The 14,462-nt window shown below is 42.7% G+C and overlaps 1 protein-coding gene across 2 annotated transcripts in view; it reads right to left on the bottom strand.

The window, feature by feature from the left end:
- The window catches only part of PUM3 (pumilio RNA binding family member 3), a 113,235-nt gene that overhangs the window by 77,495 nt on the left and 21,278 nt on the right, over positions 1–14,462 (bottom strand). For both annotated transcript variants that reach the window (XR_013960735.1, XM_080671050.1), the window contains exons 13-15: positions 12,592–12,672; positions 3,142–3,284; positions 2,309–2,531 (exon numbers count right to left, since the gene is read on the bottom strand). Coding sequence is in view for 1 of the 2 variants with exons in the window: in XM_080671050.1 (XP_080527176.1) it covers positions 2,309–2,531; positions 3,142–3,284; positions 12,592–12,672 (447 nt within the window). In the remaining variant the exon portion in view is untranslated. The remainder of the gene's footprint in view (positions 1–2,308; positions 2,532–3,141; positions 3,285–12,591; positions 12,673–14,462) is intronic.

Here is a 14,462-nt window from a genome sequence, read left to right as displayed (position 1 = left end):
TATGCAAATTGACCCTCACTCCCTCACACAAGATGGCTGCCCCCATGTGGTCAAAGATGGCCAGCAGGCGAGTGTAGTTGTGGGCGATCAGGCCAGCAGGGAAGGGCAGTTGGGGGCTACCGGGCCTGCAGGGGAGGGAAGGCAGTTGGGGGGGACCAGGCCAGCAGGGGAGGACAGTTAGGGGTGACCAGGCCGGCAGGGGAGGGCAATTGGGGCAACCGGGCCTGCAGGGGAGGGCAGTTGGGGGAAATAGGGCCAGCAGGGGAGGGCAGTTGGGGGTAACCAGGCCGGCAGGGGAGGGCAGTTGGGGGTTACCGGGCCAGCAGGGGAGGGCAGTTGGGGGCAATTGGGCTGGCAGGGGAGCAGTTAGGCGTCGATCAGGCTGGCAGGCAGGCGAGCGGTTGGGAGAGGGATGTCTGACTGGATGGTGAGAGGGATGTCTGACTGCCGGTTTAGGCCCAATTCCACAGGGGTCCCAGATTGGAGAAGGTGCAGGCTAGGCTGAGGGATAGCACCCACCCGCCGCCCCAGTGCACGAATTTCGTGCACTGGGCCTCTAGTCTATATATATAAAAGCCTAAGTGACTGATCGACCGGTCAACCAGTAGCTATGACACGCATTGACCACCAGGGGGAGACGCTTGATGCAGGAGCTGCTACCTGGTGGTCAGTGCACTCCCACGGCAGGAGTGCTGCTCGGCTGAACAACAGGTGCCAGGTGCCCGGCTCATGGCTGGCAAGCCTACTGAGCAGTGGCAGCAGCAGGTGTAGTGGGGCTGAGATGAACGGGAGCGGTGCAGTGTCAGGCCTGGGCTCAGGCTCCTCCCCAGCTGCCTGCCACAGCCCAATCCCCTCAGGCCACGCTGAGGGACCGGTGCACGAACCCGTGCACAGGGCCTCTAGTGTACAGATAAGGACTCAGCCATGTTGAAAGTTCCATAAGGCTTAAGAGATCTTTATCTAGAATAACCAATATACCTGCAGGTCTATTCTAATCCCCAGACTAAAATGAAGACAGTTGTTCAAGACAACAAAGATACTGAGAACTAGTTTAGATTGGGCTTCATGAATCCCGGTTTTAAAAGCACCCCCAAAAAGTTCATCTTGAGATCAAACTCACCACTTTTCAGACTGCAATATGCACTTCTGAGGTACAAATACACCTATGGGACAGAACCCTTTAGCAGAAACATTGAAATCTAATGCTGAATGTTGACATACAGGAATTATCTGATTCCGGCCAAGAAAGCATCTTTTTAGCTCAATCTTACTCCTTTTTCAAGGCCACATCATCGTTCCCACAGTACTTAGGATCTCTCCTTTTGAAGCACGGGAAACAAGGGGACCAATTTCTTTAAAAAGAAACTTTCACGATGCATGCGCCCTATTTGCTAATATGATCAGCTTTATGAGAGTAGGGGCCAGGGCTTCTCTAAGATCCACAGGCTCCCATATACATCTATCTGTTTGTCAGGAACTTAGCACCTAGTGCAGGACAAGGGTCCTGCATAATCTGGCTTCTGCCTTCCTCTCCTCTTTGCTAAGCGATTTCCAACCCCTCGAGCCTTCTGTTCTTACACAAGTTGAGCTCCTTCCTTCCTTCAGGCTGCTGCACATGCTCTTCCCTCTGCCGAGAATCTTCTTTCTACCATTCTTCACTGAGCTATTAATCTTTTGGGTCTCAGTTTAGCTTTCACTGCCCCAGGGAAGCCTTCTTGGGATAGGATGACTCCCACTTACAATACCACAGAACCTGTAGTTTTCTTTCGCAGCGCTTATTTCAATGTGAAATGATTTTTTTGAAATGACTATTTTTTATTTAAATATGTTCATGTTCACCAAAATGGTAAGCTTCTGGGGAAGAGGGGCAGCGTTGACTCAAATAAACATAGGCAGAGCCTATCAGAAACAGCAAAGACTTTTCACTAAGAGGGAATTAGGGGAGATGTCACAGAGGATTCTAGGGACCCTGAAGGGTGAGAAAGCTTTCTGCACGGAAAGCATAGGACCACAGGGATATGGGCAACACTCAAGACTGAGGGAAGAAGTATGGACAAATGCAAAGAGGTTCAAAAGTCCAGAACAAATTCAAAACAGAATTAAGAGCATAGAATACACTAGGAAGATAGCTTGGGGCCAATCATGGACAACAGAGAGATTTATTTTTACTCATGGAGTCACTGCAAGGCAGTGTTGCAACAACACTGTTTCGAATTCTGTTTTCAAATCCACTGCTGATATGCGGCGAGTGAGACAGTTATCACTGAAATCCTCCTTGCAGCTTTCCTGCCTGTCTAAGAGCACATACCTCTCCATCCTTGCCGCCAGGATGCAGTTCTGCTGCCGCCAACCTGGCGATGGCGTTCATGGCAGGTTGAGCGTCTCCAATGGCAGCTCCCAGAATGCAAGGCACCAACACACAGGCAGACTTATCTAGCACCATTTCATGGGCGTGACCTTGCAGATAGCTTAACAAAGCTGGGGAGATGGATTCTAAGAGCTCTCGGCGCCGGATCTCTGTATCTTTTTTACTGTTGGAATAGGTTGAACGAATAGTAAGGTGAGATAAATGGCCAAGGAAATATGGTGATTGTATTTTCACAAAAACCTCTAAATAATCTGTGGCACACGCTACTGTAATTGTCTATATTTTTCTGTTATGCATGTACATAAGTGATTTGAAGGTGGGATGTGTCTTTCAAGCTTGTGTCCCTAGGATGTGACTAGCACTTGGCACAGAACCAGCACTTAACAAGTGAAGCTTGCCTTATGTAATAAAAAAAACAAACCCAAACACCAAATGACAACCAAGTATCTTCTAAGACAACCCATGTTTACACTATTTTATGAACTCTACTCTCTAAAATACTCCATTATGTGGTACCAGTAGCTTTAAAAATAAACCAAAACAAATCACACACCTAAGTACAAGGGCTCATAGGCATTCTTCTGGAAGAACACTTTTATTTTATTTTCACGATAAAAAAGAGTACAGGTTTAAAAATGGAATTCTCTTTTTGAGTTTTGGAGAGAGAAGGAGCATGAGAAGGGGCCTGCATGCAGGAGTAGATTTCTGGAAGCAGGCACTACTGCAATTAATAAATCAGAGGACAAAGGGCGCAAGTCGTCTACCGTTCTTACCTGTGTGCGTTTCCATCTCCTTTCTGCAGAACTTCAATGATTTCTCGTACTGTATGTGCAGGATCTCGGGGGCTTAGTAGGTACAACAGGACCTTCCTTCCATATTTGTCATTTAATATGTTAGACAAGGAACTAATAATTTCCTGTAAAATTACAGAAACAAAAGAAGTGAATCTGTATGCTCAAAGGATGGTTGGAATCTGAATGGCAAAAAAGGATACATACTTAACTATTTCCCCCAACATACTTAATGGAAAATGTGCAGCTAGCTATAAAATTGTCTCATTAAAGCATCAAAGATTTACACTCAGAACACAGAACAGATTCTCTGCTGTGACTAGCATTACTGAAAAATCCAAGGAGACTTAAAAATACTTAAAGCAGTTATCTTCAGTCACTATATAACTGATATGTCTTAGGCCACCATTACCAGAGCAGATCAGTTAATTTGCAGCTGCACTTAAGTGTAGCATCAGCATTGATGAAGAACATTCTTATTAGAATTTCCCATTGAGATGTATGTGGAGGGAGATAGAAAAACTGTTAAACAGGACAAGTGGATAAAGGCTTTTAAAGTTAGGTTGCTCATTCATGGCAAATGAAGGCTACTTAAGTATCGCACGGGAAAGAAATTGGAGGGAGGGAAACATGCAGAAAGACTCCACAGAGCAGTTACAAGTAACTACACTCTATGAACAGTAACCTTTCCTAGTTGTATGAATTTAAGGAACAATGGCAATGGCATCACTACCTCAACTAAGCTCCTGTGTAAATTTGCTGTTTATAGATGAGGGACCCAGAAAGAGGAGAGGTAACTTTGCCACAGGATGTAGAGTATCAGTGGCAGGACTCTGACAAGTTCTGGTCCCTGATTCTAACTCTAGTCTCTTTCAAAGAAAACATAAGCTCTCTATAAAGGAAATGAATTCTCTATGAGATGGTATACTCAGATCTGCTATACTCTTAAGTGCCTATTTATTACAATGAAATCAGTAATTTTAGTGCAAGGAACCAAACTAAAAATTAAGTCAGTCATCACCTCTCCCAAGAAGACATAAAAATGGCCAATAGATATTTGAAAAGATGCTCAACTTCACTAGTTATTAGGGAAATGCAAATCAAAACAATGAGATACCACCTCATACCTGTAGAATGGCTACTATCAACAAATAAGTAACATGTGTTGGAGAGGTTGTGGAGAAAAAGGAACCCTCATTCACTGCTGGTGGGAATGTAAAATGGAACAGCCACTATGGAAAACAGTATGGCGGTTCATTAAAAAATAGACTAGAGTTACCACATGACCCAGCAATCCCTCTTCTGGGTATCTGCCTGAAAAATTTGAAAATGTTTATTCATAAAGATATATGCCCTATGTTCACTGTAGCATTATTCACAGTGGCCAAAATATGGAAACAATCAAGGTGTCCTTCGATAGATGACTGAATAAAGATGTGGTACATATATATATAATGAAATACTACTCAGCCATAAGAAAAGATGATATACTGCTATTTGTGACATCATGGATGGATTGTGAGAATATCATGCTAGCGAAGGAGGTCAGATGCTAGCGAAGGAGGAAAAAGTAAAAAAAATCATATGATTTCACTCATATGTGGACATAAAACTGAAAGTGACAAATGAACAAATGAGTAAAAATTCATAAACACAGACATTAGTATGGTGGTTACCAGAGGGAAAGGGGGTGAGGGGATGGAAAAGAGTAAAAGGGGTCAAACATATAGTGACAAAAGGAGATTTGACTTTGGGGGTGAACATACAATACAATATACAGAAGATGTATTACAGAATTGTACACTTGAAACCTATATAATTTTATTAGTCCATGTCACACCAATAAATTTAATTAAAAATAAAATAATCTTAAAAAGAAAAAAGTTATCAACTATGGGATCATGATACACCAAAGTCATGACCTTGAGTTTGATGACACAAACCCAGATTCCAGACACATTTTCTCTTTTTAAAGTCTCAAACATCCCTCATTTCTGGCACAAAAATATACTGTGCTTCCTATAATTAATAAGAGCAGCTAAACACTTAAGTGCTCACTAAGAACCAGACCCTATCTGAGAGCGCTATGTCCATCATCTTAAACACTCTTCACAGCATGATGACAAAGGTACTATAGCTTACTTTCATTTTACATGTAAGAAGCCCAAGGTCTAAACAAGTAAGGTGCCTTAAAGTAGGTAAGTAAAGGTCACACATTCAGGGCATGATCGCCTCTTTCCATGACTCTAAACCCCACTCTGCTCTTCTACTTTTGAAGAAGTTTAAGGTCATGTATAAAGATTTCCCTATACAACATAAATGTTTCCAGAGAACAGGTGCAATAGACCTAACCACCTCGAAAAGAATAGAAATTTCAACCATCAAGGAAAATGAACTTAAAATTTCAGTAAAAAGGGCAAGACAAAACAAAATGGTACACTTCACAGAAGAGGGAGCTCTTTTTGTAATTTCAAGGTAAACATGACCCAAAGTGGATTCGACATATGCATTAAAAAAAATCCTTACCCGAGGACATGCTTTTTTTTTTTTTTTTTTAATATATTTTATTGATACTTTACAGAGAGGAAGTGAGAGGGATAGAGAGCTAGAAACATCGATGAGAGAGAGACATCGATCAGCTGCCTCCTGCACACCCCCAACTGGGGATGTGCCCGCAACCAAGGTACATGCCCTTGACCGGAATCGAACCCGGGACCCTTCAGTCCACAGCCCGACGCTCCATCCGCTGAGCCAAACCGGTTTCGGCATCGAGGACATGCTTTTATTGATTTTAGAGAGGAAGGAAGAGAGAGAGAAACATCAATTGGTTGTCTCCCACACACCCTGACTGGAGTTCAAACTCACAACCTGGGTATGTGCTCTGACCAGGAATGAAACCTTCAACCATTCAGTGCCCAGGAAGACACTCTGACCAACTGAACCACACAGGTCAGGACTCAACATATGCATTTTTGATAATGAAGCATGTAGTGCCACAAATATAGGTTACCATTAGTATGGATTTTCCTATTTAATGTTTAACCAACCAACTTATGAGAGGACATAAGTTCTTTTAACTTGTTGAAAGAAGAGAGTGAGGAGAATACATAGCCTAGGTCAATTTCTGTAATCATTTAAAAACCCCACAATCTTGCTGTCCTAAAACACTACTATTGGCTATAATCCCTTTAAAACAGTTGCTTAGAAAACAACAACAAAAAAAACACACACTCGGAAAACCAAGATGGCGGCATAGGTAAACACCTAAACTGCTGCCTCGCACAACAATTTCAAAACTACAACTAAAAGACAGAACGGACACCATCCAGAACCACAGGAAAGCTGGCTGAGTGAAAATTCTACAACTAGAAGGAAAGAAAAGCTCACAGAGAATTGGAGGTACGGCAAAGGGGCTTTGTGCGCGCAGAGAGGAAGGGCGGCTGAGAGCCTGGCTGACTTTCTCTGGCGGAAGAGGGAAGGAAGCCTCCGACCGCACTGAACCCCAGTTCTGACTGCACTGAACCCCAGTTCCGGGCGAACCCCTGGGGACCCACACTCTTACGGGGGGAGTCTGGACTCTCGGGCGGAGACTCGAGCTGGGAAAGGCAGAAGTCTGAAGGCGCACGCGGGCCAGTACGCACAAAGGCTGCGGAGGTTGCCACAGGCTTTCCCTAGTGGAAGGGAGTCAGAGGATCCTGACTGCACTGAGCCCCAGTTCTGACTGCAGTGAACCCCGGTTCCAGGCGAGCCCCTGGGGACCCACGCTCTTGTGGGGGGAGTCTGGACTCTCGGGCGGAGACTCGGGAGCCGGGGAAGGCGGAGGACTGAAAGTGCGCATGTGCGCGCGCGCCAGTGCGCACAAAGGCGGCGGAGGTTGCCGCGGGCTTTCCCTAGTGGAAGGGAGTCAGAGGCTCCTGACGGCACTGAGCCCCAGCTCTGACTGCAGTGAACCCCAGTTCCAGGCGAGCCCCTGGGGACCCACGCTCTTGTGGGGGGAGTCTGGACTCTCAGGCGGAGACTCGAGCTGGGGAAGGCGGAGGACTGAAAGCGCACATGCGCGCAAGGGCAAGGCTGACAGGAAGCCAAGACTGAGACTCCACCCCATCCAAGCTGAGCACAGAGGCTATTGCAATTTGGCAAGTCTAATCCTATAAGGCTGTCTCCAGCACCGAACTTCTCCCAGCATAGACACAGCTGATCCTTACAGCCAACTGGCCCGGAGGTCAATTCTTCCCAGTGATACCAACAACAATAAAGACTTAATTACAACAAGGCTGTACACACAGTCCACAAAGGGGTGCACCAAGAGTGTCCACCTCAGGTTAAGTGGGGAAGCAGACCCACTGGGCCATATTGGAAACCTAGCACAAATATCTACCTTACCAACTCAGGGAATCAGTGAAAATGCGGGGTCAAAGAATCAGATCACAAACGAAAGAAATGGAGGAAAACAAACGACTGGATATAGAATTCAAAACCACGGTTATAAGACTTTTTAAGAATATCCTAGAAAAGGCCGATAAATATAACGAGACCCTCGAAGATATGAAAAAGGACCAACTAGAAATTAAACATACACTGACTGAAATAAAAAATATTATACAGAGACCCAAAAACAGACAAGAGGAACACAAAAATCAAGTCAAAGAATTGAAATACAAAGAAGCAAAAAACACTCAACCGAAAAAGCAAAAAGCAAAAAAAAAAATCCAAAAAGTTGAAGATAATGTAAGAAGACTCTGGGACAACTTCAAGCGTACCAACATCAGAATTATGGGGGTGCCAGAAGAAGAGAGAGAGCAAGATACTGAAAACCTATTTGGAGAAATAATGACTGAAAACTTCCCCCACCTGGTGAAAGAAATAAACTTACAAGTCCAGGAAGCCCACAGAACCCCAAACAAAAGGAATCCAAAGAGGACCACACCAAGACACATCATAATTAAAATGCCAAGAGCAAAAGACAAAGAGAGAATATTAAAAGCAGCAAGAGAAAAACAGTTAATTACCTACAAGGGAGCACCCATACGACTGTCAGCTGACTTCTCAACAGAAACTATGCAGGCCAGACGGGAGTGGCAAGAAATTTTCAATGTGATGAATAGCAAGAACCTACAACCAAGATTACTCTACCCAGCAAAGCTATCATTCAGAATTGAAGGGCAGATAAAGAGCTTCACAGATAAGAAAAAGCTGAAGGAGTTCATCACCACCAAACCAGTATTATATGAAATGCTGAAAGGTATTCTTAAAGAAGAGGAAGAAGAAAAAAGTAAAGAGAAAAATTATGAACAACAAATACATATCTATCAACAAGCGAACCTAAAAATCAAGTGAATTAAAAACCTGAGGAGCAGAATAATCTGGTGAATATAATAGAATCAGGGGCATAGAAAGGGAGTGGACTGATAATTCTCAGGGGGAAAGGGGTATGGGGGGTTCATGAAGAGAATGGACAAAAATCATACACCTATGGATGAGGACAGTTGGGGGGAGGTAAGGGCAGAAGGTGGGGTGGGAAATGGGTGGAGGGGAGCTATGGGGGGAAAAAGGAGAAATAATTGTAATAATCTGAATAAAGATTTATTTAAAAAAAAAACACACACACTCAACAAAAACTCAAAATGGGTGAAGTATTCAGTGAAGAAATATAAATGGCTGCTATTATTCCTCAATATACTTACTTTCTCTGTGGGTTTCACACTTAAGGACTAGGTTAATAATATACATAGATGTGGGCAGAAAAGCTTTCACCTTAACAAGAGAAGCTTATTTCCATGTACAAACTCTATTCAAGGACTAGTGCCCAAACTCATTGAACTTTACTGCCTTTCAGTTTGTAATTAAGGAATTGAGAATCTAAAGTTATGTTTGAGTGTAAAATCACTTAATTCTCCTCGATCTCACCCTCATTCCAGCTTTCCTACCACAAAAACATATATCTAAAAGGAAACAGTATGAGTGCTCTCACATTAGAGCACTAATTCATTTCTCTTTAACCTGGTTACAAAGAGGAGAGAAATTTCTAGCAAGGAGAACACTAATGAGTATAGTACATGTAGAAATAGGTAAGAAGAACCAGTCAACTATTGCAACTATTGATATGGTTGACTTTTTGCTGAACTCAGTCTTTAAGCTCAAGCAGAGTAGCCTTTGGCAAATCTTTTTAACCTCCTCACACATTAATTCCCTTATCTGTAAAAGGAAATGATGCACCTGCCTGACTTGTGGGCCATTACCAGGAGCAAAACTGAAAAATCACACTGCAAACTGAAAATGGCTATAAAGTAATATATATATTTTATTACACAATGCAACAGGTTTTGCAGTGGTTCAATGGGACGGACACATGACTCTGTATACAAACATATGCAGCATATTTGGCAACCCAGTAATTTTGTGCTAAGTAAATGACTTAAAGAAACAAGGAGACATACAAGAATGCTCATAGAATAATTTGGAATAGCAAAAAATAGTGACTTTTTAAAATTCTAAACAATCTAAATGTCCATCTACAGAAAATGGAAGAATAAACTGCAGTATATTCATAGTAAAACACTATTTGGCACTGAAACAAATGACTTAGAACAAGGGTGGGCAAACAAAGGCCCATGGGCAACCTGCAGCCTCTTTTTGTACATCCTACAAGTTAAGAATGGTCTTTACATTTTAAAGGGTTGTTAAAGAATAAAAACAAAATAAACAGGCAGCAGAGATCATATATATCCCACAAAACCTAAATACTATCTGGCCCTTTTAAAAAAGGCTTGCCAACTCCTGATGACGAATTCCACAAACATAGTATCAAAAGAAAAAAGCAAGTTACATGAGAAAATATACACAACATTATTAACATGGAATCTGTAAATATGCAAAATAGTACTATATACATCTACGTATAGCAAAAGGATAAGGAAATGCATGTGGATAATAAACACAAAATTCATCAACATGGGTGTGGGTGGGGTGGATATGCAATCAGGGACAGGTACACAAAGGGCTTGAACTTTTACTGTATTTGTCAAGTTTCACTTCTTTATCAGATAGTAGGCTGCTGAATATCCACTGTATAATTCTTTATACCTTTCTGTATGTTTTAAAGATAATATATTTCCTTTTCAGAGAAACACTGCCGTCAAAGCAGCTGCATCATATCAACAATTCCAGGGTAAAATGGATAAAATTGTATAAGTATGTTTATTTTGGAAAGTAAAGTAGGTGGGAAACAGTGTGTATCTATTTTTTTTAGAATGTTTTTTATTGATATTTTTAGAAGAAGGGAGAGGGAGAGAAGCATCGATATGAGAGACAAACATTGATCGGCTGCCTCCCTTATGCACCCTGATCCACGGAACCCAAAACCTGAGCATGTGCCCTGATGGGGAAATGAACTGGCAACCTTTTGATGCACTGGACGACACTCAACCAACTGTGCCACACTGGCCAGGGCACTGTGTGTATCCATTTAGAAAGGTGAGGGCTCAGCTGACCAGGCTGTTATTTCAACCTGGTATTTCAGGAAGTCTGGCTACCCTGAAGAGAATTCTTAGCAACACTAAGCTTTCTTGTGTATTTTGAAAAGCAACTGCATAGTGCAACAGGTTTTCTGGTAGATGGGTGGAGAAAATGCAAGAGCAATTAGCATTCCAGAATTTCATCACTAGCTACATAGTGTAATGATACACAGAGGCTATTGAGCATTTGTCAGTTAGAGGCAAGAGCTCAGTAAATCAGGCCATTCTCGGAAAGCTGCCCTGAGTATGAGAAAGTCATTAGGAATGTGGGTTAGAAGGGTGGGAATCAATCTGATAAGCACAAGGAATTAAAACTGTTTCAACAGCAACTTTCAGTGGGTTAAATCTTTGGGAAAAATCCAGCAGACAAATTGTGGCAAATCCTGAAGGAAGTATGCTTTCTCTTGAAATCTATCTGGAACAATTATGCAAATTGTACTTGCCCTGGAAATATTAAACAAAAGCAAACTTTGAATAGCCCAGCCTGTTTCCATTTTCATGAAACAACTTTATTCATTTAAAAAAAAACTATGGCCTCACATCACTGTCACTGGAATGAAAAACAATCATTATTGATTGGAGTCAAAAGGGTAATAAAGTTACAAGGAACATGTCAAAAAACTCAGTTTGTGACATGAAAGTCTTGCCAAATGCTTTCTTCCCACAATCTTATCCCAAAGAAAGTCATCACAATCTTAAAACAGTCAAGGGGAAAGTTGGAAAATGACAGCAAGGGCATGAGAAACTCACACACACTGGGACCGACAGTTGGTATCTAAGAAAAATCTCCTTCCCCTCTGCTAGCTGATACATTTTCCCCCACACTCAGCTCTCCTGGTCTAGACAGGCTGCAGAGAGAGGCCACAGCACTGCCACATGCCAACAGGTAATGTCTCTTTCTGAACTCCATCTGCTTCTCTCTGCAGATGGCATGAAAATAGTTTTTGTCACTGAGATTTCTCCAAGGGCCCCATCCATGGTATCAAAGAGAAACATTTGTGTAATTTTCAGATGAATATTTCTATACAGATTATGTGGTTTTTACAATGCACCCAAGTTTTGTCCTTGCACCCAATGCTGCAATTTCTTAACCCTACCCCTGCAACCTCTATTACATATCCAACACTACCTGCACACTAGAAATAAAGGAAGGGAAGAGTAGAGCACAGATTCACAAGTCAATCATTGCAGAATGAAGGAAATGATTTCGGAATGCAGTTTTTGCTTTGGAGTAATTTTTTCAAGAGGACAGCTCAGTTTTCTGAAGGCAAATTTAGGGTTAAATAAATTGCATCCAATTATTACTACTTTGTGGCCATTATACTAGGCTAGAAGGAATTTCTGAAATGTAAAAAGGCAGTTAGTATTTTCATTTTAGTAGTAATTTTTAATCTGACTCCACAAAAACTTTTTTCATGAAAGCTCTAGAAAGGATCACAATTGAATTTTATTAGATTTGCTTCTCCAGCTCAATCAGAACAGATGTATCGACAGGCTGGGTAATTGTGCAGTGGTAGTTTCTCCACAGGGAGAAGGAGAAAGGTCACAGGTGCCTAGATATGAGCTCCTGAATAATTGAAGAATTACTATGTCAACGAATTTCTAATCAAATCTAAGCACTGCTTTGCTAAATTGTCATTTAATATTTCATATGGTCTAAAAAGTCATGTTATCCTAATTTAACCATTCTTTTACATATTTAAAACAATATTAATTATTAATAAAGTTACTAGATTATGGCTTATACAGGAATAAAGCAAATCCCCCAAAGAGATTTAACGTCAACTAATAAATAACGAAATACCATCAAGGAGCAAATACTTCAAAGTCTTTACACATATATATGTGAAATAACACTTACAAATCCACAAATGATATATCAATGTAACTTAAATTCAAGACCATGATAATTACTTACAGATATGATTATCTGCTTCACAAGCTTAGTATCATCAATACAATCAAACGCTGCCAGTAAAACCAAATGGGAGTATTGGCCCTGTAAGAATCGAAAGCCAGGAAAGGTTAAAAAAATGCACAGCTTCTCCCTTTTATTCCACCCATAGAGTCACTTTATAAAGGTTACCAACATGGTAACTTGCACAACATAATACAAATAAAAGAGATAAAAGCCATTCAAAGGAATTCTTATCAGGACCTAGTTAATAATATTCTAGGTTGATTTTAAAAAAAGAAAAACAAACAGAAAAGCACATTCTTCAATATCAAATAGCCTGGACTCATTTTTAACTAACCAAGATATAACATGCTGGAAACCGATCATTGTCTCACTAACAAGAAAGATGTGGACAGGAAACCTGGAAGGCTGGGCAACAACCTTAATTGCTCTGAAAGGTCAGAGCTAAAGGCTCACTGTTTAGTTGAGACATTGTTAGCTGAAGCAGCCTCCACCTCTGTGTGTCTTACGTAGATTTCTGTTATTGGAATTTCCTGCCTAAGGGCTATGGGTGTATCCCATAGTCTCAATAAAAGGGATAGCAAGGTCAGAGCAGCGTGTAGTCCGCCCACTAGAGGTGGGCTCCTGTCTGGCCCCCAATATTCCCAAATTAATACTTTTCTAGTCTCTTTCATTTGTGTGCGGCCTTCTCCAGAACCCGAACCCTGAACCACGTGGGACGTGAAAGGGGTTCCCACAATAACATCTTTCAAAAATAGGTACTCTGTTAATGAATAAAACAATCTACTAAAAATGGGCAAAGAAAATGAAGAGTCAGTTCACTGAAAAAGAGAAATGCAAATGGCTTTAAGCATATGAAATAATACTCATTAATTAAGGGCAATAATCCTATCTAATACAAGTAATATGCAAATTAACCATCACTCAGCTACACCCACAAGCCACGCCCACAAGCCAATCAGGAGCGAATATGCAAATAAACCCAACCAAAATGGCTACGGCCACAAAGAGCAGGAGGGAGGCTTGGGTTTCCCCGGCAATGGAGGAAGCCAAGCTTTCCGCCTGCCCTTGCCGGCCCAGGACTCCACTCAAGGCTACAAAGTTTCAATGATAGAAGATACATATATCCAAAAAAAAAATGGCTGCCGCCACAGAGCAAGCAGAAGGCTTGGCTCCGCTCTAGGCTACAAAGTTTCAATTGTAGAAGAAAAATAAACCCCAGATACCAGGGCCTCCACTTGGGTCGGCAGGGGGCGTGGCCGGCCTGCAAGCCACCACAGGCCCCTTGCCCAGGCCGCCCCAGGCCCCAAGGGAACCCCCACTCTGATCTGGGACACCCTTCAGGGCAAACCAGCTGGCCCCCACCCGTGCACCAGGCCTCTATCCTATCTAATAAAAGAGTAATATGCAGATTGACCATCACTCCCACACACAAGATGGCTGCCCCCATGTGGTCAAAGATCCTGCCCCCATGTGGACACCAGATGGCCACCACAAGATGGCCAGCAAGAGAGGGCAGTTGGGAGGCACCAGGCCTGCAAGGGAGGGCAGTTAGGCGTGACCAAGCCAGCAGAGGAGAGAAGTTGGGGGCAACCAGGCCTGCAGGGAAAGGCAGTTGGGAGGGACCCAGGCCTGCAGGGGAGGGCAGTTGGGGGGGGACCCAGGCCTTCAGGGGAGAGCAGTTGGGGGGGACAAGGCCTGCAGGAGAGGGCAGCTAGGGGTTACCAGGCCTGCATGGGAGGGCAATTAGGGGTGACCAGGACTGCAGGGGAGGGCAGTTAGGGGAAAACAGGCTGGCAGGGGAGCATTAGGCATCAATCAGGCTGGCAGGGAGTGGTTAGGGGGTGATCAGGCTGGCAGGCAGAAGCGGT

Source organism: Plecotus auritus (genome assembly GCF_963455305.1).
Source record: "Plecotus auritus genome assembly, chromosome: 5".
Taxonomy (NCBI): Eukaryota; Metazoa; Chordata; class Mammalia; order Chiroptera; family Vespertilionidae; genus Plecotus; species Plecotus auritus.
Note: the sequence above shows the minus strand (reverse complement) of the source record. Positions and strands in the feature narration are given on the sequence as shown.